Genomic DNA, 27,638 nt, shown 5'->3' with positions numbered 1-27,638 from the left:
AGGGATACAGCTAGGGTGGTCAGGGGTGGAGCTAGGGTGGTCAAGGATGCAGCTAGGGTGCTCAGGTGTGGAGCTAGGGTGGTCAGGGATGGGACATAATCCACTTTGCATGGTGGTAATGAAGTAAGCTAATGACACACTTAGTAGGAGGATACTTCACTTCAATATATAGACTAGTACAGTATATTTAGAAGGGGCATCAAACTTAATCTTTACACTTGGTGAAAGCCTTGTTCGTCTGTGAGTACAATAAACGCTATCGTCGAGGAATAACAGACATTTTATAGCCACGGGGTAGATGGCCTGCGCTGCTGAATTCAGGGCGTAAGTCTAGTTGGTCTCTAGGCACGGTTGTGGTCAGGGTAAACTTCTGGAGGAGTGTGGTGAGGAACAGGAAGAGCTCCATACGAGCCAAACCTTCTCCGGGACATGACCGCTTTCCTGTAATGGAAGGAGATGCTATCATGAGGAATTTAACCATATCATGGTCAGAGAAGATCAGAAGATATCACTGCTGCCTACAATGGTGCAAAATATCATAGAAACTACAAAATTAACAACCAAATGGGGGAACTTATCACCGATAGGAGGAAGACACAGAGCGCCAGACACCAAAAGGAGGAAGACACAGAGCGCTAGACACTGAAAGGAAGAAGACACAGAGCGCTAGACACCGAAAGGAGGAAGACACAGAGCACTAAACACCAAAAGGAAGAAGACACAGAGCACCAGACACCGAAAGGAGGAAGACACAGAGCGCCAGACACCGAAAGGAGGAAGACACAGAGTGCCAGACACCGAAAGGAGGAAGACACAGAGAGCCAGGCACCGAAAGGAGGAAGACACAGAGTGCCAGACACCGAAAGGAGGAAGACACAGAGAGCCAGGCACCAAAAAGAGGAAGACACAGAGCGCCAGACACCAAAAGTAGGAAGAAACAGAGCACTAGACACCGAAAGGAAGAAGACACAGAGTGCCAGATACCGAGAGGAGGAAGACACAGAGCGTGTGACGAGATAATGGAAGGTGAGTATAGATGTTTTTTTGTTTTTTTTGTCACTGCCCCTGGGCCTGAAGAAACCCCAGAGTATGATAATTTACCAGCAGCAGCCATTTTAATTTGTTCGAGACAAATTCCAAAATGTTGGGTTTTGTTAATAACCCAACAATTTGGAATATTCAAATTGAGTCCGGTTAGTTGGGAACTGATTTGCCCACCTCTGCCCATTACCAATCATCTTCTCAAAGAGCTAAGGGGGCCCGAGTGTAAAGAGAGGAGAAGTTTGCAGGATAGTACTGAAAAAAAATGGACGGCTTGTATTATTCGCATTTAGCACATGGGTCCCCATAAGTTACTCTCCTGGTGCACCTGGGATACTCTACTTGTTGGTGTAAATGGAAGAGAAGGAGCCCAAAGATAAGGAGTAAATGTCCTACTGATTTTGCCCCATACCTGCAGAGAAGGGCATGAGGGCAGCGTGCTTCCTTACTTCACCCTTATCATCCAAGAACCGATCTGGAGAGAACACCATTGGCTGTGGAAACTGTTGGGAATCCTTCAGTACGGTGGTCAATACAAGAAATACGTCTGTGCCCTGACAGATGACAAGAAGGATTAGTCCAATTATTTCTTGAGAATATTCCTAATAGTCTTCCTTATGATTCCTGATCTTTCTGCTATTACGAATAGTTGACCTAAATGTTATGTAGGTTAATCTACGAATATGTTGCATGGACTTCGCTCATCACTTGCTTTATCTAATACATATTTCCGTCATAATCACGAAGTCACGGATGATCTTTTTGGAGTTATTTGATAGTACTTGGCTCTACCTGTTAAAGGGGTCACCAGAACCAAGGCCCACTATAGGTAGGTTATGGTCCCCTGAATGAAGCAGTATTTTGCCTCCACCTTATCATGTGACTGGCACCTTGAGGCGGAATCCACCCCATTGATTGTAGGTTTGTTGGTTTCATTATCAGCCGCCATATTGAGCTGATCACATTCCGTGTTTTTACCTAATCGAGCTCATAAGTAACATCGCTGCAGGAAATCAGAAGTTGTCGCAGAGATTTGGATTGGACCAATATATGGAAATATTAAGAAGTTAATCTGTATTTTGGATTTATTTAGCGTGTTTAAAGGTGACATTCACCTTAAAGGGCATTTCTGGTACCATAACATTTATGGCCGAAGTTATCACTATCATATTAGCAGGGGTCCAACCCCTGATTCCCCTACAATAGGGTGTTTGAAGAGGCCATGGAGCTTTTGCAGTCTCCATTCCTTGGTCAGATGGCCATGTTGAAGCTCAGTCCCATTCAAATGAATGGGCTTCAGTTGCAATACCAAGTATGGCCACTATACAACATATTGGTAAGCAGCGATGAGGTTGCAGCACTTTTCTAAATACCAACCACTTTTCAACAGCTCATCAGTGGGGGTATCAGCTGTCGGACCCCTATTGATCTGATGACCTCGATATCATCAACATCAGGTTTCTAGAAAACCCTTGTTAATAAAATTTCAACCCGGTGCATAAACTTATCGGTATGTTTGTAAATCCGAAACAGCAGCAATTGCGGCCATATTGTTTATCACCAGTGAATTAGCTTTTCAGTGATGGAGGACTTCAAAGTGCCCATACACAAAAGAGAAAGGGCATCAAAACCCGTCTGTTTTTGTTGGACTAATCAACTTTTCTCCCACAGATGGTATTGGGAAAAAAATATTGGGCATGTTGAATTTCAGCATGCCCAATCCTTTGCTCCCACTGGAGTTAATCTGCTGTCATTGTGTTCGATGCAACCATAATCTGGTTAAAAAAATCAAGCAAGGGTCAAAAAAAAATCAAGACATCAATAACATCTCATATATATCTCTTCCTCCCTTTCCCAGTTTCATATAATCTTATACATTCAAATCCATTTTACCTTGGGGATAAAATAACCTCTGAAGAAGATGTCCTCCGTTGTAGAATGGGGAAGACCAGTTGGGATAATATCGCTGAATCTCTGGATCTCGTGGATTACAGCTTCCGTATAAGGCATCTTGGCTCGATCGTCTGCTGATGGGCAATGATGTCCTATTACATGGTCTATCTCATGTTGGATCTTTGCTAACAAATACACAAAGATAATGGGCTTTAACTCTTCCATGTGGTCAATCAACACGAAGTACGAATACACATAATGGAACCCAATACCGAGTGAGTAACCAACCACATGGTGGACAGGCCCTGGGTCATCCACCATCTTGGGGCCTTTACAAAATGTCTCCCTGACCAAACCAATGTTACTCACTATTTATGGGGGTGGAATATACATTTGTCACCTCTGGGACCACCATCTTATAGGTAATAGAAATTTCCTGAAGGCTGTTTGGTAATAACCTGCCAAAATGCAGTGGGGTCATGTTTATGTGGCTGTCTTTTCAACAAGTGTTTAGAGGGGTCTGAGTTCTGTTGAGAAGTCTCAAAGAAGTTGGTATCTCAATGAGCTTATTGATTTGTTGATATTTACCAGTCCTTACCTTGGATCTCGGGATGTTTCAGTAGAATGAGGAAGGCGTATCGAAGGGTGGTGTTGGTGGTCTCGGTGCCTGCAAAGAACAAGTTCATTGTAGACCCCACAAGATTCTCCTTATGAAATTCTGTGTCTGGATTTTGTTCTTCCTGAAAGAAACTAATACCTGGTCATACACAGAGGGAGTCATAGTTTAATATATTAGAATCATACGTACAAGGATGTCCATATATACAGTCCAGGACTGGGGAACAGAATGCAGGTAAATGTAGTCAACACAAAGGCCAAAATTCCTGCTCCCTATGGGTTACCACAATTAAGACTACCACTACATCAATATCAGATTGGTGAGGATCCGACGCCCAGCACCCCCACCCATCCGGTATTCTCAGTCGCTCCCACTGTGGTCACCATACAATATAAGGAGCTAGAAGTAGAAGGCTCTGTAGACTATGTAATGGCCAGGCAGGACTATATCAGCTCCTGAGTGAATGGAAGTTGGGTTGCAGCTTGAAAACATAACATTTAAAGTCTTGTCCATTTACCTCCTTCATCTTAATCAGAAAGCAGTCAATAAAGTGTTGTGGAGAGTCCGTATTCAGCGTCTTCTCACTTTCATCCACTCTTTCAAGTACAAATTTTTTGAGGTCTGTGAAATGTTTCAGCCCTTTCTGATGAGGTCCCGGGATGTGGTTTAGGATTCCATTAAAGTAGTAGAAAATCTGTAATGTTAATATCACCTAGGTCAATCATTGCAGATATACCAAAGTCATTACGATACATTCACATTACAAAAACAATGGGCCATCCAACTAAATTTGGTGGAGCCGGCCATCTAATGTACATGATAGTGCCTCGACTTTCCTCCAACAGGAGATGTCAATGGAAATAAGGGTGGGTCATACTGGATTTCAATGTGCCTGATCATGTGTCTTCACAGAAGAAAAGCCATAGACATCCTGCAAAGGTTCAACTCCCTCTCTAGTCTGAGAACACATGCATGCTTAGCTGGCCTGGAGGAACAGATCTACGGTCTAAGAGTAATAGCTGATGCTACGAAAAACTCCAATATACAGAAGATTGTTCAGGAAGATTAAGCAGATAATGTAGACAGACACTAACACACTCCACAAACATACAACATTTCTTAAGTACCCTGTGGGTATACGGGGGATTATGTCGGGGCGACTCACCAGTGCCCATGAAGAATTCATGAAACGTAGACCTCCAGTGACATTGCAGAGAAGAGACAAGAAACGTTCATCGTTATAACTGAATCTCTTCGCAAAAACAATAGAACAGATGATGTTGGATACGGCACAACCAAGGAGAAAGGTTGGGTCAAACATCTTCCCTAATGAAAAAACAAGATCTGATGATGAATATACCGTAATAACCATCATCATACTCCATAATATCACCGATAGCATCACAGGATGCTTCGTGGTTACTTGGCTGCATGATGTCATGGCTCACAGATACCTACTGTTTGTGAGGACTGTAGGGAATCCGTGAATAGAGATAGCGAACCCCCCAAGATTCATTTTATTTTGGTGGGTCCGGTCCCTGATTCATTTTGGGTTGGACAAGTTCAGATAAAACCGTAAGTGAATACGACATGGTCATGAGCTGAAAATGCGATTGGCCAGGTTGGAACATTTTATCGATGGTTTGCCAAAACTACATGTATTTGGAATGACTGACTACATGATTGGATAGTTTATTCTTACATCTTGTAGGTAGAATCATTCATATGAACAATCCCTTGAACATTATATTCTGGCTGGGTTACCCTAACCTAAAAACACCAGAAACGTTAAAGGAGATCTGATAGACCCTATTGAAATGGGAATTGAATGGGATCGGTCGGGATCCATAAATAACTATTTGTAAATGGATCTGTCGTGCTGGTCATGATGCGATGTCAAGTCAGAAATGCAAGTAGGAACAGTGCCAAAAGGTAAAAGATACAGTGTTGGCCAAAAGTATTGGCACCCCTGCAATTCTGTCAGATAATACTTATTTTCCTCCAGAAAATGATTGCAAGCACAAACTTGGCACAATGTGTTGGTAGTCTTCAGACTTCATAATGCCATGCACACGGTCAAGCAGTCCAGTGCCAGAGGCAGCAAAGCAACCCCAAAACATCAGGGACCTCCACCATGTCTGACTGTAGGGACCGTGTTCTTTTCTTTGAAGGCCTCTTTTTTTCCTGTAAACTCTATGTTGATGCCTTTTCCTACTTTTGTCTCATCTGACCAGAGAACATTCTTCCAGAACGGTTTTGGCTTTCTCAGGTAAGTTTTGGCAAACTCCAGCCTGGCTTTTTTATGTCTCTGGGTAACAAGTGGGGTCTTCCTGGGTATCCTACCATACAGTCCCTTTTCAATCAGATGCCGACAGATAGTACGAGGTGACACTGTTGTACCATCGGACTGCAGGGCAGCTTGAACTTGTTTGGATGTTAGTCGAGGTTCTTTATCCACCATCCGCACAATCTTGTATTGAAATCTCTCGTCAATTTTTCTTTTCCGTCCACATCTAGGGAGGTTAGCCACAGTGCCATGGCCTTTAAACTTCTTGATGACACTGCGCACGGTAGATGGACTTTGGAGATGGACTTGTAGCCTTGAGATCATGCTTCCTCACAATTTTACTTCTCAAGTCCTCAGACAGTTCTTTGGTCTTCTTTCTTTTCTCCATGCTCAATGTGGTGCACACAAGGACACAGGACAGAGGTTGAGTCAACTTTTAATTCCTGGCAGGCGGAAGCCTGATGAAGTGCGTCTAGCACGAAACGGTCATTGCTTCATTGTCTCTGCATTCCATTTAATCCATCTCCGACTGTGTAAGCTGTCAAAGTGCCCTTTTTTTATGATGATGAATTAAAGCTTGAAAATTTTACTTTTGGTTGGTGAGTGCCCTGTTTCTCTAAACAATATTTTTCATCTAAGACTTCTTTAATAATTCTTTGAACAGTGAGCACCACCTAGATACCACATCACCTTGCCTGCGATTCATACCTTGTTGCCGTATACACATTGAGGTGTTGCATTTTAACACAGAACGGTGCCACTACCTTCATATATCTTTTTAAGTTGATCATATGATATACAGTTTATGGTCATGTAATATACGGTCCACAGTCATGTGATATACAGTCCATGGTCATATGATATACAGTTTATGGTCATGTGATATACGGTCCACAGTCATGTGATGTACAGTCCATGGTCATGTGACAGGTGAATGACTCATTCCAAGACAGGTGTCTGATTACTGTCTGGAGACTGGCGGGTCCCCTTGGTTAATGTAGGACCGCCATGTATGTGTGTGCCCAGATTACGGTTTACTGTCAGTCCATGTTTTTCATGTGTTACTGTCCTTGTCGGCATCTTTACTTATTACATTTATCAGAATTAAGTTAAACTTAGATAAATTCAGATTTCATGGTGAGGAGTCAAGTAGTTTGGCCCAGATCAACATTGGAGCGCAACAGTGCAAACTCATTGTCCCTTACATGTAGGGTAAATCCAAGGAAGGTTCTGTATAGAGTGAGATAATGAGGTACCAGTCCCAAAGAACCCAACCCGATGGGCTACAATGAATAACGACCTGTAGCACTGACATCCCACCTGATGAAGGTCCTAGAGAGACTGGTCCTGAAACACCTACGCCCCCTAGTGAGCTCCGCTCTGGACCCCCTCCAGTTTGCCTATCGGCCGGGCATTGGGGTAGATGACGCCATCATCCATCTTCTTCATAGAGCTCTCTCTCACCTGGAGAAACCCGGGAACCCTGTGAGAATAATGTTCTGTGATTTCTCCAGTGCGTTCAACACCATTCAGCCAGGGCTACTGAGGGAGAAGCTGAACCTTGTTGGAGTGGACCATCACCTGTCCTACTGGATCCTAGACTACCTGACAAACCGCCCTCAGTATGTGAGAGCCCAGGACGGTGTGTCTGACACTGTGATCTTTAGTACGGGGGCACCACAAGGTACAGTTCTTGCCCCATTTCTCTTCACACTGTACACTGCTGACTTTAGGCACAACTTATCCAGCTGTTACTTACAGAAGTACTCCGATGACTCTGCAATAGTAGGCCTTATCACTGATGGCGACGATAGGGAATACAGAGACTTAAACCGGGACTTTGTTGAATGGTGCCAGCAGAATCAGCTCAGGATTAACGCTGGGAAGACCAAGGAGATGGTGGTGGACTTTAGTAAACGGAGAGGTGCTCCGATCCCAGTGGAGATCCAAGGAACATGCATTGAGATAGTCAGGACCTATAAGTATCTGGGTGTGCTCCTCAATAATAAACTGGACTGGGCTGATCACCTGGAGGCGCTGTACAGAAAGGGCCACAGCAGACTCTACCTGCTCAGGAGGCTGAGGGCCTTCGGAGTCCAGGGGACACTTCTTAGGGCCTTTTTCAACTCTGTGGTTGCTTCAGCCATCTTTTTCGGAGTGGCCTGCTGGGGGAGCAGTATATCAACCAGGGACAGAAATAGACTTCACAGGCTGATCAGAAGGGCCAGCTCTGTCCTAGGGAGCCCCCTGGACCCAGTACAGGTGGTGGGTGACAGAAGGATACTGTCCGTGGTGACCTCCATGCGGGAGAATAAATCCCACCCCATGTATGAGTCAGTGACCGACTGCTTCACCCCAAGTGTGAGAAGGAGCTATCGGAGTTCCTTCCTCCCAACCGCAATCAGGCTGTATAATCTACATCAGACCAAGTGAAGGAAGAGAGTTCTGTGTCGAGAAGGGTCCTGTGCTACAGCAGGAGGAGATGTGCTGAGGGGAGTGGAGACCTGAACTGTGCTGGATGGAAGAACTGTCATGCTGGCTGTGGACTGAGTCTGGAGACACAGAGTTTGTGGTGCTACTTTTGGGACTGAGTCTGGAAAGCTCTGAAGCTCAGAAGGTAAAGGAGACCATATGAGAGAAAAGCCTCAAGGACTTGTAAGTACGGCTTGGCCGTGTCCACGTGTTCCACGTGGTGATATATAAGGGACTCTTAAACTGACACCTTATCATCTGAGAAATTGGCCTGTCTGTTAAGTGGAGAGCTGGAGCATCCTATTAATTAATTAATATTATAAAGGTGAAAGTTTGTGTGTTTGGATGTTTGTTCCTCAATCACAGCCAAACGGCTGAATGGATTTTATTGAAATTTCACACACACACACACACACACACACACATTGCCCAGGAAAAGGATGATAACTGGGAGGATAAAAAAAGAGAGGGTAACCGCGCTTCCTTTGTAGCGGAAAAAAGCACTAATAGTTGGAGAGTAACGGCTGGTTGTTCTCCTCTAAAGAACCAGATACTCTTGATGGAACCTTTATGGTGTTTTGATAGAAAATAAATATAAATATTGTTACGGCTCTGAGGTCGTATATGGGGTTCGCCTTCACCTGGAACAACAGCTGCTTCCTGGGGACGAGCTGTAAGTGGATCAACAAAAAGTGAACTGGATTCACTAAAAAAACGCGGGTGGGCGCACAGTCCCTTGTGGATGGAATGATTGAATCCGATACTTGAATTACAGCAATGGTTTATTGAAGGACAATTTTCAAAAATTTTAAAATTGTCCTTCAATATACTGTTGCCGTAATTCAAGTATCGGTTTCAATCATTGCATCCACAAGGGACTGTGCGCCCACCCGGGTTTTTTTAGTGAATCCAGTTCACTTTTTGAACAGGAAAAGGTAATAGGCTACTTTAAATGTGGGTCACTCACCCCAAATCGCCACCGTCACCCTCCAAAGAACCCCCCGGCGCGGCTGTAGCAGCTGGCATTCCACCAGCGCTGGTCTGTCCACGCACCTCCTCTTGGTGCATGGCTGGGTGTGGGTGGGCTATGGAGCCAGGGATGCAGCACCGTATGTTGGGGGCTGCATGTGGGCGTGCCAATTGAGCAGGGATACAGTGAGGAAGATGGCGACAGCCCACATGGTCCCAGTGCCACAGCTATCCCACACCGCCTACACACAGAGGAGGCTGCTGCACCCGACACATCCCCTTAACAGGTCAGTGCAGCGGGTTGGGGGGTAAGTTTCCCGGGGGGGGGGTGTGTGTCCCCAACCCCCTGTACAAATGTCATCCGTCGGCGCAGCCATGTCCCCTCTCCACGCTGGCACCTGGACGAGTCTCCGGGGCTGGTATCAGGTTGATATTGCATAGGCTGCAATAGAGGCACCGATATTATGCAGTGCATTGCATAAAACCGGCGCTTCAATTGTAGTCTACCTGCCATAGGCTGCAATCGAAGCGAAACACTAACAGACCGGGGAGCCAGTGCAAGGCTTCTGGCTGTCATAGCAACCTGACGCCGGCCCCGGAGACTCCTCCGGGTGCCGGCGTCAGTGAAGGGAGCGAGCGGAGAGAGCGGCGAGGGAGCGTGGGAAGGTGAGTACAACTATTTGTGTTACACATCCAAGGGGGACATAATCTAAGGGGCCTATGAAACTGAGGGCACATAACAAGCAGGAAAGAGAACAGCATGACACTGGGGCACAAAACTGGAGGCAGAGATTGGGGGACATGAAACTGGGAGCAGAGATGGGGGGACAAGAAACTGGAGGCAGACATGGGGGGACATGAAACTGGAAGCAGAGATAGGGGGACATGAAACTGGAGCAGAGATAGGGGGACATCAGCGCCACCGCCAACCCGCAGACAAAGTCGCAGGTAACTGCTAGTAGGATATAACTGTACTTTTAAGTGAAGACACCATTTCCCTGTGGATTACAAATAGTATTGTGCAATACTTAGGGTGCACCCCAACGAGGGACCGATCCAGGAGAACCGTATTCTTAAAGGACTTGTATCTGTTACCTGTTAAGTAACTGTGGGAAGTAGGAGTATAGTGTTAGTTTGCTGCAATATTCTGTTCCATATTAGTTTGCATTTCTTCTCTGTTTATACCTTGTTTCATATTTTCTCAGATCTCTATTCTGTGACTTATTCAGTAAACTTTGTCCTGGGAATGAAAACACTGTGTGTGTCTGTGTGACATCGTGTACCTGCCCTTGGTCCTCTTTCATCAGCATATGTGTGTCTACCTCTGTAATATATTACTGTGTATTATCCTGTATCTGTATTACAGTACTGTAACATACTGAAATATCCCCACTATGGGACTATTAAAAGATTATCTTATCTTATACTGAGGGCGAGGTACTGAGGATGACATGATGTCTGGAGTACACAGTTCACTAGAAGCAGAAACCTCTGTGGACTTCTATGTAAAGCGCCTAACACTTATACCCGACTATGTTACCTATAAGGATTCGAGGGCTCTTCTATCTCATGAGAGGACTCCAGTGTTATAAATGGCACTTAATAAATAGGGAGCAGATTTCGCACAGGGGTCCAGGAGTGTCAGTGTCTCTGATGTCACTCCAGTATATATAGCAGGGTATTATCTATGTCTGCTGCATATCTCAGTAACATCTCAGGATATAATTCACATCACGATACTTAGTAACTAAGATAATGGGGTAAAAAAGATTTATCGGATGCATCAAGTTTACCCTCTAATCCTAATGTGTAGATGTAAAGTAAGACAAAGCCCTCATGATGCAGACGCCATTTACCCCGTATTAAGGGACCCACCCGCTGCACGGGGTCTGAGCCTCAAATAGCTCTGCATATTTCCTTTAGTTGCTGTGACTCCTGGTATCTTCTATCTGCTATGAGCTTATACATGTCTGTCCTAATATATCACTGTATTATCTGCTGTTGTAACATACTGAATATCCTCGGGGTGCGACTATTAAAGGATTATCTTATCTTATTTCTTATTTAGTCTTACCTTATTGAGTGAGACTAACAATTCCCTGGCATTCACTTGGAGGACATTGCCAATCACTGGGAGTGGATGAGGACCCGGCGGCAGAGGGGACTGATCCCTCAGTTTGTCTTTCCACCATACGGTGCAGATTAGACATATCAGGGCGACAATGAGAAGAGCCGTGGCCAGGAACATGTTCACTTGTTTTCTCTCCTGATGAAATGAGAGGTATCGCTGTCAATTGCCAGATCTCTTTTTTATCTAACGTCACTGGTGACGTAACGCTCGCTTAGGCAACCTTGTGGTCATGGCCATTTAGTAAATAATCAAGAACATGATCATTTTGTATCAGCAGAGAACACGGATGGTAAACTTTAATCTGTTTGGAAATGGAGTTACCAGTTTTTGGCAAAGCTTGGCAGAGACATTGCTGACCGGGACATTGATCCATAAACTGAAAACAATAGGGCTTTGCTCCAGAATTTTTGTATCTTTTTAACCTATTCTGCAATTTTTTGAATGGTTGCGACAAATATTTTTAACCCCTTCCTGCTGCAGCATTTTTCAATTTTTGCTTTTGATTCCCTTCCCCTTTTGAGTCCCTTCCATTCAAACACCATAAAGACCCAGCAGCTATGGCAGCAGATCAGCTCTTGAATGGCCACCATATTTACATACCCAACACCTTTTTCTTTATTGTTGGCACCAAAATTGTTGCAATGTGGGCTAGGTTTACAAGGTGCAGAATTGTAAGTCTAACTCCTTATACGTGACCTTGCTCAGTTTTTGCACGAGCGTATTCTTCTTCTAACTCGAATTAAAAAATGCACCAGAAATCATGCAAAGAAAATCCCAAAGTGGAGATAGATATGGTGATCCAACCACTATGAACCATTCTTAAAGGATCGAACATCACATAAGGTACCAGGGCCCGAAACATTATCCAGGTTGAACTAAATCATATGCAACATACAATAATGTGTAAAAGTTTCCGGCAGATATGGGAAAAATACTGCAAAGTAAAATGCTTTCAGAAATAGAAGGGTTAATATTCCCCAACAGGTCATATCTGGGAAAAGAAGCATCGAGCATATTGAGTTAATGGAAGATGGAGGTAATGGAGAAGATAATCAGATCACAGGAGTATGACAAAGAGTCTGGCGGAATAAGGAATGACCAGATCAGTCTCCCTCTGACAGCTGTACATGGTATATGATCAACTCAAGTCTAGAAACAGAGAATTGGAAACATTTGGACAATGGATTCCCATAAATATCACATGTGACTTCTTCAACTTTGGCAAATTCACCAACAACGTAGCAAGATAGAAGAATATTCCATTACTGCGCATGTCCGTCGGCCATTTTTCTGTGGCCTTTCCCATTCGGCTACAGGAAAATGATGACGGACATGTGCAGTCGGCGCTTTTTGAAGAAGACGTAACAGGACAAGGAAGACGAGGCGGAGGAGGCGAACAAGAAGAAGGCAGGCCTGGATAGTTTTCTCGTAGCACTGGGGACGCCCCCAGTGCTGCAAGAAAACTAATTAATATATGAATGAAAAATGGAATATCTAAGGAATGGCGACACGGAGAAGACATCTAAAGGTAGGGGAAGAATAGACTTTCTTAAGGCTATTCCGACGTGGGTTTAGCTTACAACGGGATTCTAATGATACAATCCCTCTAAGGCCTCTTTTACCGCATCAATTAGACAAAGTTGGCCAAGATCCAAAATACACTGTGAATACTGGGCCATACTGTATTTTTCCTGGAACTGCAGAGATAATGGTGAGGTCAAAATCCAGAGATGGTTTTGGAGGCCATTTGTAGAATTGTTCTGGTCCAGGATTGCTCAGGTAGGTTGTATAGAATTATTTACTGTACTGGAACAGACGTTTGACCTGACCTCAATGCAAACATTGTACATTGTACAAGATTACACTGGTGCGTCATGTAGAGCCTTCACTTAGGTCTCCATACACCTAAAAGTCACCTGAATCATCAGATTGTGGAGGAACTTTCCAATTACCCCCAACAAGGGGAGAGTCATGTTCAGCTGCAAAGTACAATCTTTGGCTGCTCATTTCTATACACTTGTAGAACATATGGCTGAATATATAGGTGTTGGTGGAATCAGCAGCCACCTTTAGAAGGTCATGGCCATGTTAAGGCCATTGGTGAGATAAAGAAGTCACTACCCCTTCTTATGTGTTATCACTGGCAACTTCTGATACAAAAAACACAGTTACATGATAAATTTCCTTCCATTCATACGGACGCCATATAGTGGTGTGAATGGGAAGATGCCTGGGACTCGAGGCCGTAACACAGGGCTCTGCCCCAACTATCTCACAAGGAATTTGCATCAGAATTTGTAAATTAAAACTAATTGGAGAATTTGCACAAAGAAAGCACAATATGCAAATGAGATCTGTGGAGTCATGAGGGCGGTGCCTTTCCTCCAAAGAGGGACTCGGCATTATAACATTGCTCTGCATAACTCATTTACATATTGATAAAAACAGCGAGATCTTGGCTATGGAGAAAAAGAAAACATGAAAAATAGACGATTTCTCCTTTTTTTGTTTACATTTTCTCAAATTTTAAAACATAAAGAAAAAACATGATAAATAAAGACAACGAAAAATATATAAAAGTGAAGCTTATTTATCACGGAAAAAAGATGTGAAATTACACACGTGAAGATAATGGTCGTTCCCCTTGTATAGTGAAAGAAAACCCCACAATGGTCACAGAATTAACCGGAATCTGACACAAGTAATAACCAAACTCCATGCTGACAACCACAAAGCTTCTGGGACAATGTTCTGTGGACAGAGGAGACTTTTCGGCCAGCACATCAGCTCTATGGTCACAGACAGATAAATGAAGCCTATCCTGAGAAGAAGACTGTCCGTACTGTGACACATGGAGGGGGCTCTGTTATGTCCCTACTGTGACACATGGAGGAGGCTCTGTTATGTCCCTACTGTGACACATGGAGGAGGCTCTGTTATGTCCCTACTGTGACACATGGAGGGGGCTCTGTTATGTCCCTACTGTGACACATGGAGGGGGCTCTGTTATGTCCCTACTGTGACACATGGAGGGGGCTCTGTTATGTCCCTACTGTGACACATGGAGGAGGCTCTGTTATGTCCCTACTGTGACACATGGAGGAGGCTCTGTTATGTCCCTACTGTGACACATGGAGGGGGCTCTGTTATGTCCCTACTGTGACACATGGAGGGGGCTCTTTTATGTCCCTACTGTGACACATGGAGGGGGCTCTGTTATGTCCCTACTGTGACACATGGAGGAGGCTCTGTTATGTCCCTACTGTGACACATGGAGGGGGCTCTGTTATGTCCCTACTGTGACACATGGAGGAGGCTCTGTTATGTCCCTACTGTGACACATGGAGGGGGCTCTGTTATGTCCCTACTGTGACACATGGAGGGGGCTCTGTTATGTCCCTACTGTGACACATGGAGGGGGCTCTGTTATGTCCCTACTGTGACACATGGAGGGGGCTCTGTTATGTCCCTACTGTGACACATGGAGGGGGCTCTGTTATGTTCTGGGGCTTCTTTGCTGCATCTGGCACAGGATGTCTTGTATCTGTGCAGGGTACAATGAAATCTCAAGACTATCAAGGGATTCTAGAAAGAAATGTGCTGACCAATGTCAGAAATCTTGGTCTCAGTCGCAGATCCTGGGTCTTGTAACAGGATAATGACTCAAAACACACAGCTAAACCCCCCAAGAATGGCTAAGAGGAGAACATTGGACTATTCTGAAGGGGCTTCTATGGGCCCGCACCTAAATCCTATGGAGCATCTTTGGAAGGAGTTGAAACATGTCGTCTGGAAAAGGCCCCTTCACCCCCGAGACAACTGGAGCAGAGGAGGGATCCAAAATCCCTGTTGAGAGGGGCAGAAGTCTGATTGACAATCTACTGCTTCATATTACACCAACTCCATAGTTCTCTTTAATGTACATTTTTAAGGAGTAAAAGAGAGGACAGATGAAAAGGGGAATGATTTCAGGACAGGATTCTGTTTGTAGTCTGTAACCATGGAGATACATAGACCGACATAGAAGTTACAAACACAAAACCATAGGAGATTTTTTGGACTTATCAATTCATGGGCAACGACACTGTACCAGGTCCATTTCTCCTGCACAGGTCATATGACTTCACAATTATTGGTCACATGACCTTCAATTGACTGGGGCTGAGCTTCAATACCAAACTGTAAAAAGTATGGATGGTGCTCCGGGGGCCTGAGCTTTAGATCCTCACCAATCTTCAATTGATGACCTACCCACAAAATATCATGATAAGGATGGAAATCCCCTTTAATTAAGGCTATTTGTAGAGCTGATGTTTATTTGAGATGCATTAATGGTGGTCAGATCCTTGAAGGGTCGTATTCACATCTGATATGGTTAATGGATCCTTGGACTTTCTAGGTGACCTACTCAGAACTTAATTATGCAAAAAAGAAAAACATTACACGTCCTCCTAGGTGGGGGCTCAGGTGACCCGTGGCTCGTCTACTAGTGGTCGCATAATGAGAAACAGGGCAATAATGAAATGGCCAGAGCTCAAGCAGACTGCATTGTATAATACATGTGGACAGTCTGACACGGTCCGATTGTTGTCTAAGCCACAATTCTAGACAAATACAATCCATCTAAACTAATAAAACACAAGCAGTTGTATCGTCCAGGAAGATAAAGAGATAATACAAAGCCCAGCGAAGGAAATACATGTTATAACACTCACTGTGCGGATGAGTTCAGCTGACAATCTCTTACTTGTGTGAGGAGACAAGATGGCAGGGGCACAAAGATATAGGTTTCCTTGGTTGAAACCATGTATCTTGAGAGTAGCAATAACATATATCCAGCACTCTGCTTATATAGGATAAGCATATTTCTTTTAAAACATAACTTTTATTGGATCATCAAGATCTAGACACAGATTAAAACTTGGAAACAAAGTCCGTGGTGTACAGACAGGGTGAGGAAGCCAAGGCCAAGGATAAGGAAGCCAAGGCCGGACTTTGTTTCCAACAATGTTGGACGAAGACACAAGTGCTGGGAGGAAGATCCAAAATTCCTCCTCAACGTTGTTAAAATCTTATTTGTAAATAAAGAAAATTTAGTGGAGGCAACTGCGCCTAAGAGGGGGCTATAGATTAATAATAGGAAGGGTTCACTTACTTCTTCTCTCTGCACTGTAGGTGTTTACTCAGAGGGGCTCTATTATCAATCATTTCAATTAGTCTTAAATTACAAATCCCATTCATATTTAGAATCTGTTATATGGACCTTCATAATATGGAGGGTTTCCCATTATAAACCACACTCATCTTAAACCACGGCCATCATAAACCACGCCCATTATAAACTATCCCTATTATAAACCACCCCATTCTAACCCACCCCATTATAATCCACCCCATTCTAAACCATGCCCATTATGAATCACGTCCATTATAAACTACCCCTGTTATAAACCACCCCATTATGACCCACCCCATTCTAAACCATGCCCATTATAAACCACGCCCATTATAAAACACACCCATTATAAACCACGCCCATTATAAACTACCCCTATTATAAACCACCCCATTCTAAACCACGCCCATTATAAACCACACCCATTATGAACCACGCCCATTATAAACCACACCCATTATGAACCACGCCCATTATAAACTACCCCTATTATAAACCACCCCATTCTAAACTACCCCATTCTAAACCACACCCATTATGAACCACGCCCATTATGAACCACCCCATTTTAACCCACCTAATTATAACCCATACCATTATAAACCACGCCCATTATAAAACACGCCCATTATGAACTACCCCTATTATAAATTACCCCATTATAACTCACCCCATTATAAACCACGCCCATTTTAAACCACACCCATTATAAACCACATCCATTACAAACCACACCCATTATAAACCACGCCCATTCTGGGCACATTTTTCAGAAGTGTTGAGCCAGTCATATTTTTCTGTTCTTTCCGGTGCTCACTGTTCATATTTATGTTGTAAATGCCACGCCCCATAAATTGGTGCAAATGTAGACAGAGACGTGTTGGACATCTATTGATAGATGCGTCCCAATGTGATCAATAAATTAGGTGGATAAACAAAGTTCATGGGTCAAAAATGACAATAATCCGTATAAAGATTTATTCCATCTTGAATTTAAGGTCTCACTAAAGATCTTGTCCACAAGAATAATATTGTTTAGAATTAAATTCAGCCAATAATTCTGGATTATATTTGAGACACCTCGATTTCTATAGGAACCAACTGTCCTATTTTTGTGAGACTTTCCAGCAGATTCCAAAGGGGACACAATTTACAAGTGAATGTTCCCAGTTCATTATGAGGATGTTCCCGAATGGTACGAAAGTCTGAACCATCTCAGGATTGTTTGTGGCAATCTCTATTACTCTACAACTTCTTACTATTTCACCAGCGTATTAATACATTGACTCCGTCACAAACGTTCCAAGAAAAACTCAAAATTTTATTCCAACAAAAACATTTTCATTAATAAATAAATAGAAGACAAATATAAACGGCCGCAACGTACAAAGTGTGGTCTATTGTAGGTCAACTTGTCCCCAAAAGGCCGACACACAATCTCAAATACACAGCAACATTGTAGAAACCATTCAGTGTTAATATCAGTTTTACAAATTTTAGAATGTACAATAATCTACAAAAAAAAAAAACCTCGACACATAAATAACAATGTTCTAAAAATAAGAAACTTTCCAATTTGATGTAATTTGTAAATTGATTTGGAAAAAGTCTCAAAAACACCAGAAACTGATTAAACTTATAACATAGAACCATAAACGGGTTAGACTTTGGCTATTTCAGACGACTGAGGTGCAAATCGGCCGGGGAAAGCGTCCTGCACAAGGGCCTCTACTCTTGGCCAGCGACAAGTCCATACACTGCCCCACCTGTGTGGCCTCACCACGAGACCGCAGTACTCTGCCACAGCCGGACAGGGAGTCACCTGCGCCGCGCTCTGGAACGCCAGTTCAGCCAGCTGTCCCGCAGCGTCTGCCGTTTCTGGACACAGTCGGAACATCGGTGCATGGGAAGCCATGGGTGTGGTGAGGCCGGGGCCACAGGTTGGTAGGAGGAAAGGGGACAAACAGTTGGCAGGGTCTGGTGGTGGTAAAAGGGGGCATGGGGTAGGTAATACGGGGGAAGGAAGCATGGGGTAGGAGGAAAGAGTGACCACATGGGGAAGCGGGTAGGGACAAAGGGGGGTGGTGGGCCCCAGGAGGGAGAGGAAGTAAAGAGTTCCAGCGGGCTGCAGGGTGGGGGGGCATGGGGTAGGTAAGACGGGGGAAGGGGGCATGGGGTAGGGGGAAAAAGGGGGGCACGGAGTAGGTAACATGGGAGAAGGGGGCATGGGGTTAGGGGGGGAAGGGGGCACGTTCCTGGGGGGCAAAGGGGGCAAAGGGGCACGGGGTAGGAGGAAGGAGTGACCACATGGGAAGCAGGTAGGGAGAAAAGGGGGTGGCGGGCGCCAGGAGGGAGAGGAGGTAAACAGTTCCAGCAGTCCGCAGGGTGTAGGAAGGGCCCGCTGCAGACACAAGCCAAAGGAACAAGCCTGCGCACCGCCTCACGTGGGTCCCGCAGGGGGTCAGGGTTCGGCAGACGAAGTTGCGGGCAAAAGCTAGTTGGACACTAAGCCTGAATTTTTGGTAAAGTTGTCGGAACCTGAGGATGAGGAGAACTTTCCTATGATGACACAGGAAACAAGAACATGAACAGTGGTCCATTAGATAGATATGACAATGAATGTTATCAACCGAGTGAACGTTCACTCTAGAAACCTGCTTTGGCCACCAGGAGAGTCTGTACGGTCCTTCATGGGGTTCCAGGGATGGGATTCTTGTCGATCAGGTGGCCAAGTGATGGTGTCTCTCTAATGGTGGGAGAACGGCTCTAAACATTATCTTAATCATGGCCAAATCTCTTAATAGAAGATTCTCATGAATTTAATTCTAAATAATTTAATGAAAATTAGGTTAAAAGTGTAAACCAGGTTATTGCAATGTGTAAAGTCAAGAATTGTCTATAGAGGTAACGTGACGAGGGACAGCAGACATCTTGTAGGATCGGGGCAGATGGCCTGAACTGCTAAACTCAGGACGTAAATCTAAGTCGTCTCTAGACACGGTCGAGGTCAAGGTGAACTTCTGGAGGAGCGTGGTCACGAATAGGAAGAGCTCCATACGGGCCAAACCTTCTCCGGGACACATTCGCCTTCCTATAAAGCAGAGACATTGTGAGGAAAATTTTTTTTTTAGAAAAATGAAAACTACATAAATTGTGTTAAATGTCTAACTAAAAACTTCCAAGTACATGCATGGTTCCTCCTCTCTAAGGACATATTACCTGCAGAGAAGGGCATGAAGGCTGCGGGGATCTTTACTGCCCCTTTATCATCCAGGAACCGTTCTGGAGAGAAGACCTCGGGATCTAGAAATTGCTCAGGATCCTTCAGGACTGTGGTCAATAGTGGGAACACATCTGTGCCCTGAAAGTGTAACAAGGAAAGGGATTAGACTCGTTCTTTATGGGCAGAGAATGTTCTGAATGTTCCCAGTTATATTGATGTGGATTATATAGCGGCCAAGTTTTCTGCAGCAATAGAAAGACATTGTCGTCATTTACATAAGTCATAAAGAAACCAAATCTACACAAACACAGGAAGAGCACAATATACATGAAGTCCATGGATGGGATCAGTCCCAGGACCTCAGCACTGCAAGACAATGGTGTTAGCCACCTGAAATACAGCCGTCACTTATATACAGTGAAACTAACCATGATGGAAACAAGATTATATGGAGACAACAGAGAATGACTTCCAATAAGCATTTGGGTGACAGCTATCTGATGTCCTATATCATGTTCTACCTAATGTCCTATCTAATGGACTAAAGTCCTATTTAACATCCTATTAATGTTCTACCTAATGTCCTATCTGATGTCCTATCTGATGTCCTATCTGATGTCCTATCTAACGTCCTATCTGATATCCTATCTAATGTCCTATCTCAATTCCTATCTGATGTCCTTTCTGATGTCCTATCTGATGTCCTTTCTGATGTCCTATCCGATGTCCTATCCGACGTCCTATCTGATACCCTATCTGATGTCCTATCTGATGTCCTATCAAACCTCCTTTCTGATGTCCTATCTAACGTCCTATCTGATGTCCTATCCGATGTCCTATCTGACGTCCTATCTAACCTCCTTTCTGATGTCCTATCTGATGTCCTATCTGATATCCTATCTGATGTCCTATCTAACCTCCTTTCTGATGTCCTATCTAACGTCCTATCTGATGTCCTATCTAATGTCCTATCTAATGTCCTATCTGATGTCCTATCTCAATTCCTATCTGATGTCCTTTCTGATGTCCTATCTCATGCCCTATCTTAATTCCTATCTGATGTCCTTTCTGATGTCCTATCCGACGTCCTATCTGATATCCTATCTGATGTCCTATCTAATGTCCTATCTAACCTCCTTTCTGATGTCCTATCTAATGTCCTATCTGATGTCCTATCTGATGTCCTATCTGACGTCCTATCTGATGTCCTATCTAACCTCCTTTCTGATGTCCTATCTGATGTCCTATCTGATATCCTATCTGATATCCTATCCGATGTCCTATCTGATATCCTATCTGATGTCCTATCTAACCTCCTTTCTGATGTCCTATCTAACGTCCTATCTGATGTCCTATCCGATGTCCTATCTGACGTCCTATCTGATATCCTATCTGATGTCCTATCTAACCTCCTTTCTGATGTCCTATCTAATGTCCTATCTGATGTCCTATCCGATGTCCTATCTGATGTCCTATCTAACCTCCTTTCTGATGTCCTATCTGATGTCCTATCTAACGTCCTATCTAACGTCCTATCCGATGTCCTATCTGACGTCCTATCTGATGTCCACAACCACCTTTACTCGTTCTAGGTACAGATGCTGCTACAATTATGGGCCTATGTATACTGTTGGCAGTACAAGGAGGTCAGGTTTTTGTGGCTTTCATGGTTTCCATTCAATGTCAGACACTTTTTTGGATCTTAGGCTTATGTCACATTGTACTTGAGTTCTACATCCCATATAAGGTTGGGAAATACTCTATTAGTTCACAGTGGGAGCCGAGACAGGACTATGTATAAGTGGCTCACATCCAAGGCATGCAGTATGGTGGATGTCACTGTATACACTGTATATGCCCAGATTATATCCATTCTTTGTCTTAACCCATAGTTTTTACCTTGGGTATAGTATAGCCTCGAAATGAGACATCCTGTGTCGTACAGTGGGGAACTCCGGTGGGGACAATATCGCTGAACCTCAGGATCTCATAGATTACAGCTTCTGTATAAGGCATCTTGGTTCGATCTTCTGCTGATGGACAATGGTCACCTATCACACGGTCAATTTCATCCTGGATTTTTGCTAAACAGGACAAAATTTTCATGTTAATTGGTTTTTGGGATAACTGGAGGAAAATATTGGTTATAGGATGAGAAGATAATTGTGTAAGGTCCAATTCTATAATTAATCACAATGGTTTATTGTATACAATAAAAGAGTAAGTGCGATCTGAATTTTTGTACCTTGAATTTCAGGATATTTCAGTAGGATAAGGATGCCGTAGCGAAGGGTGGTACTGGTAGTCTCTGTCCCGGCAAAGAACAAGTTCATGGAAGATCCTACAAGGTTCTCATTATGGAATTCTGTGGATGGATTTTGTTGATCCTTTACAAACATATAGATAAGACACATTTATACATGAATGTAACGTAACAATGTCTACGTAACACAAAGAATGGCTGCTTTGTAGAGGTGGACCCTAAGAAATCTCCATAAAACAACTTCCTATTGAGATTTCGGATCTCTTACCTGTTGCATCTTCACCAGAAAGCAGTCTATAAAGTGTCGTGTAGAGTCCGCGTTGAGCGTTTTCGCGCTCTCATCCACCTTCTCTTGTACAAATGCTCTGAGGTCAGTGAGATGCTTAATACCTTTCTGATGAGGACCCGGAAGACGATGCACAATCCCATGGAGGTAGTAGAAAATCTACAATATTAAAATACATCATCTTAATGAGGGCCCCGGAGGATTCACTAAGATATTCAGTATTATGGAATCAACTGCCAAAGAGGTAAGTTACAAAACCAGAGGGAAAGGAAATGTTGGTACTCACCAATCCCCACACCGAACTCATAAACTGGAGGGTCCCGGTGATATTTTTGAGAAGAGACAGAAAATGTTCATCATCGTAACTAAACCTTTGGCCAAATACAATAGAGCAGATGACGTTGGAGACGGCACAACTGATGAGAAAAGTGGGGTCAAACACTTCCCCTATGGAAAGAAATGAAATAAATATGGATTACGATCTACTGGACAGAAGCTTCATTAATCCACTTCTGCCGGAGGTGCCATCTTGTCTTTTGAGTTGATCCTACTGTAAACTGTCAAAGTGGGCGGGCGCAAAATCACGGCTGCAAAATAACGTGGCGTATACGAGACTAACTCCCATTGAAATCAGTGGGAGCGTATACGGCGCTCAAAATCTCACACGGCGTATACGTGCCAGGTCACGCGGCATGTTAATCCGTGTGAATGCACCCTTATGGTAAAGATAGAAGCGGAACCCAAAAACAAAACTGGCTGCGACACACGGGAACATTCACTGCACATAACATTGTTCACACCTTCAGTTTTGTTAAATTTCTCCACAAGGAACTGGAGCTCCTCCTGGATTCTCTCCTCGATGCTCCTCTTACCCATCCCAAAGTTTCTAAGGGTGGTGAGTGCAAAGCGTCGCATTTGCTTCCAGCGCTCTCCATTACTGCTTACAATTCCTAAAGAAGAAGAAGATGATGATGAAGAAGAAGAAGAAGAGCCTTAGATGAACTTTCGAAATATTACAAGGAGTCTGCAAGAAAATTGCAGTGCAAGTGTTATTTCCCTTTTTTTTACTATTGAGTACGGAGGGTTTGGTGAACAATTTTGTGATTTACTTTATTAACCTATGTAACTTCCATTTAGTAGAAAACAGTCTATAAAATTCTCCATAGGTAAGCAATGGAAGGGAGATGTGTCTGGTATTCACTGTGTAGTGCTAGTATGTGCAGATATAGCAGCTGCCAAAAGGGAGGGTTCACGTCAGATAGGTATATCTCCGGTTTATACCATTAGGGGCCATTTTGACTCTGACAATGAAGAATTCCTTTTCATGTTCTAATCGCTGACTATCCAATATAAAGCATCACCCTTCCATTGGCAGCTGTCCACCACTAGGCTCTAGTCAGCGAGTTCCAAGCCCAAGAATATAAACCTTTGACTTCTGATTTGTACCAAACTTGTTCGATTAAAAACAAATCCTCCGAAACCAAGAGACTCCTGGGAGGTTCGTCATCTCTACTCACAATCTCAGTCATGTTTTCACAAGTAATGTCTCCAATTGAGTTAGAACTAGAACTACACTCTAGGTGGCTTATAGAAGCCGAGACTCTGAGCTTTCATGTGACACCAGAATCACCATTCAAGGTGGTAAAGTGATTCATAATGATGCTTCCCCCTCTCCACCCCAACCACCATCTTTGGCATGACACAATGAACAGGGGATGGAGTCTCTGCCAGGGCTTCGTGTGTTACTAGGTAAAGCTCTAGAACCTGCATTATAATAAAATGAAGTGAAACGGATTACATTATGAAACGCGCAATAGAGACTAAAATGAGGGAAATGATAGTTAGCCTTTAAGAAGCGACAACTAACGACAAGACGTCTTACCATAACCCTTCAGAATATATTGATGTAACGGCAGCCTTCCTCTTCCACCAAACACATCCTTGTTGTCTATTAAAGCTTCTTTTACCACATCATATCCAGAAAGCATCACAGATGGTCGAGATCCAAAATACACGGTGAACACTGGGCCATATTTTTCCTGGAACTGCAGAGAGAATGAGGTCAATATAATAGATTGCACGAGGGCTGGGACTGGTGGCCGTAAGAACAACTTCTGCCCCTATTAACTCCTGAAATTGTCCTTAGACCTCATTCACATGGTAGTAATCCAGTTATGGAATCTGTACAAAGAAAGTACAATGGATCTGTTTGCACCTCTTCCACGTTCTGGGCAGGTTTAGTTGTGCTCTATTGTGTATACGGCCCCTACGAAGTCTACAAGCACGCACCATTATAGTCTAACCCTGCAAATAGGCTCCGTATTCCATCAACTCCTGATTTTTTGCAAATGTTCATTTTATGGAATGGGGTCTAACTGCACCGGAATACATTGTAGTCTGTAACCATGGAGACACATCGCTCTACATAGGAGCTGTATACACAAAAACAGAAGATTTTTTAATCAATATCATACGGAAAGTCAATTTATTGTTTATGCTAGATATATTATTAGAGTTGCTGGATGGAGAGGAACCAACAAAGAAGGGTATCTTGCGCTTCCTTTTGGAAATATTAAATTGGGTCACGTTTGGAACCTTGTTCTCAAAAAAGTCCCATACGTTTCCTAGGACTATTGTCCTCTCAAATTAGGTAAAATGGGAGATGATTGGTATCCAGACAATGGTTCGCCACCTTGGGATTAAAGAGCTGTTGGAAGATAAGGAAGTACAACGGGATCCAATGGATTGAAGCCCAAGAAAAAGACCCCTGATGGCGCTCACAATGTCTTCATCACTCAAGTGATTGAAAGCAACACCGTTTATTGATGACGCGTTTCAAGGTTTTTTTGTGTTTGGATACAAATAGAGAACTAGTAGAGAATTAATAGAGAACATACCCTAATAGGGCCGCCCATACATATTACGCTTAATGGATCCCCCTAGACCAATTTGATGTATTACTTACAATTTATACAAATGTCATCATCGGGATCTAAGTCTGAAAGCTTGATAAAATTAAATGGCCGAGACTCTCTAATCCAAGAACGCTCTATAGGACTTTTAAGCCAGAAGAATAAGGGTCATGGAATCATTGCCCCTTTGGTTTAGCAATCATTGGTGTCCATGGAGCATTGATCCAAAAGCATTGACCCCATGAATCATCCGATTAAAGTGTATGGACGTCTTGTAAATTAACCCTTGCTTTTTTCTGCCTTTTTAGAGACAGCGCCCCTCTTATGCCTGGTCTGGGTCTGGTACTGCAGCTCTTTCACTATATCAGACAAGTGTTCATTTTCTAATCCTATTCAATCTCTTTGCATAAAATCAGACTTATATTATTAACCCCCATTGTTTACCTGCTGGAGCGAACGTATAAACTTCCGAGGATTTATCTGGAGAATGTTCCCGACCACTGGTAATGGAGGAGGACCTGGAGGGAGATGAGCTTGATCCTTGTTTTTTCCTTTCTGCCATATTGTCCAGAGCAGACATAGGAAGACCAGGAGGAGAACAGTTGTGACAAGAAGCATGTTCACACTTAGTGTCTGTGCAGGGGTGTAACGCTGCTTCTCTCAGAATTGGGCTTATATAAGGTGGGGGCTTAGATGATTTGTGATAGGTCCATCTGGTCATGCAACTAAGAATCAGGAAAAAGATCATTTTGCAAATATTTCTGAGCTGGACGCGGCACAGCCTGACTACATTACCCAATAGATGGAGGGCGGACATTCCATGGAAGACAAAAATAGTCTGACCTGCGACCATTCACCCGGCAACTAGTCACAATGGAAGGTGCTATATGTAATAATTTACAGGGATTTTCCTTTCAACATACAGGTTGAAGAAAAAGTAAGTGAACCCTTTGGAATTACCTAAATTTCTGGAGTGATTATTATTAAACAGAGTCTGTTATCTAAGTCACCATTATAGACAGATACAATATATCTAATCTAATAACACGCAAACAGAATTATAGACAAATACAATGTATCTAACCTAATAGCACACGAACAGATGTATCACCCATGCATTAAGTAAATATTCACAGTGAAAAAGTAAGTGAACCCCTCTATATGACTCCTCTAGGAGCTGGCAGGCACAATGTATCTCAGATAGGCCTTTAGGTTTTTAACACACCCAATTGTACATGTAAATAGCCATTTTGGACGGCCGTTGAGCATCCTTTTGTCTACTTTTGGCTTAGACCTCGCATTGTCTGTTGCAGATTTTTTTTCTCCTTTTCGGTCATTGTTCCATATTTGGATATTTTGGGCCTATGATATTTGGGTGCGGTATTTTTCCTGGCCGGTAGTTATACATTGGCTGGGTGCGATACTGAAGCCGGTAACATAAACTTTTGCATGTTGAAAGATAGCAGGCACTATGGATACAATACTGTATGGCGTGAGACATATATGTAGTATATGTGTATATTTTATCTCCCATCCTGCAATGTATCTTATATTTGATATTTTATATTTGATTGGTTTATTTGTATACCGTATATACTCGAGTATAAGCCGACCCAAATATAAGCCGAGGCACCTAATTTTACCACAAAAAAACTGGGAAAACTTATTGACTCGAGTATAAGCCGAGGGGGGGAAATGCAGCAGCTACTGGAAAATTTCAAAAATTTAAATGGTCGGAGTTATTGGGTGCAGTAGTTACTGGGTGCTGGGAAAGGGGAGGGGGTGTTTTGGTTGTCTGTCTGCCCCTTCCCTGAGCTTGAGGACTGAGTTTTTTTTCCCCCCACTTGGAATTCAGTCTGGCTGAATATAGGGTATCTGCAGTGCTCCTATTAACCCCTTCGCCATTGGCGTAACTAGGAATGGCGGGGCCCCGTGGCAAACTTTAGACATGGGGCCCCCCCGACACCGAAGATCTCAACCGAGTCCCTCCTACGCATTCCTGCGCACTCTATTATGACCAATAGTGGACCATGCACAAAGTATTATGGCCCATCGTGGCCCCTGCACACAGTATTATGCCCCATAGTGGCCACTGCACACAGTATTATCCCCCATAGTGGCCCCTACAGGACTAAATACTGTCACGTCAACCGCTGACCGCTATACCAGGACAATTGTGGATAAAAAATCTGGTCATGTGCATTACAATTTAGTAACTCCATGTGCCTCATATTAATAGTAGTTAACCCCATCATGTCCCTCACATTAACTCTTGTGTACCTCACATAAGAGTTAGTGATATGTGAGATGATAATAAAGTATCTTCATTATTATTACCCCCATATGTCTCACATATCAGTAACTCT

At 43.5% G+C, this 27,638-nt stretch overlaps 1 protein-coding gene across 1 annotated transcript; it reads right to left on the bottom strand.

The window, feature by feature from the left end:
* Positions 1–256: 256 nt before the first annotated feature.
* On the bottom strand, positions 257–25,890 carry LOC142185459 (cytochrome P450 2A4-like). The gene is made up of 15 exons (XM_075260888.1): positions 25,717–25,890; positions 24,243–24,405; positions 23,161–23,310; positions 22,647–22,807; positions 22,343–22,519; positions 22,057–22,198; positions 21,711–21,895; positions 19,808–19,949; positions 19,503–19,679; positions 4,719–4,879; positions 4,071–4,247; positions 3,533–3,674; positions 2,935–3,119; positions 1,454–1,595; positions 257–441 (listed from the first exon to the last, which is right to left on the bottom strand). Exons 1-15 carry the CDS (start codon positions 25,888–25,890, stop codon positions 257–259), a joined length of 2,463 nt encoding a protein of 820 aa, XP_075116989.1.
* Between the last annotated feature and the right edge of the window lie 1,748 nt (positions 25,891–27,638).

This window comes from Leptodactylus fuscus, chromosome 11 (assembly GCF_031893055.1).
Source record: "Leptodactylus fuscus isolate aLepFus1 chromosome 11, aLepFus1.hap2, whole genome shotgun sequence".
Taxonomy (NCBI): Eukaryota; Metazoa; Chordata; class Amphibia; order Anura; family Leptodactylidae; genus Leptodactylus; species Leptodactylus fuscus.
The sequence above is the reverse complement of the archived record's forward strand: the minus strand, read 5'-3'. Positions and strand labels throughout refer to the sequence as shown.

Coding starts and splice junctions, on each gene's coding strand:
- LOC142185459 (XM_075260888.1), bottom strand. CDS start 25,890: ATGCTTCTTGTCACAACTGTTCTCCTCCTGGTCTTCCTATGTCTGCTC. Junction 24,406..25,716: donor TTATACGTTCGCTCCAGCAG/GTAAACAATGGG, acceptor TTCTCTCTGCAG/TTCCAGGAAAAATATGGCCC. Junction 22,199..22,342: donor TTCTGGTGAAGATGCAACAG/GTAAGAGATCCG, acceptor ATGTTTGTAAAG/GATCAACAAAATCCATCCAC.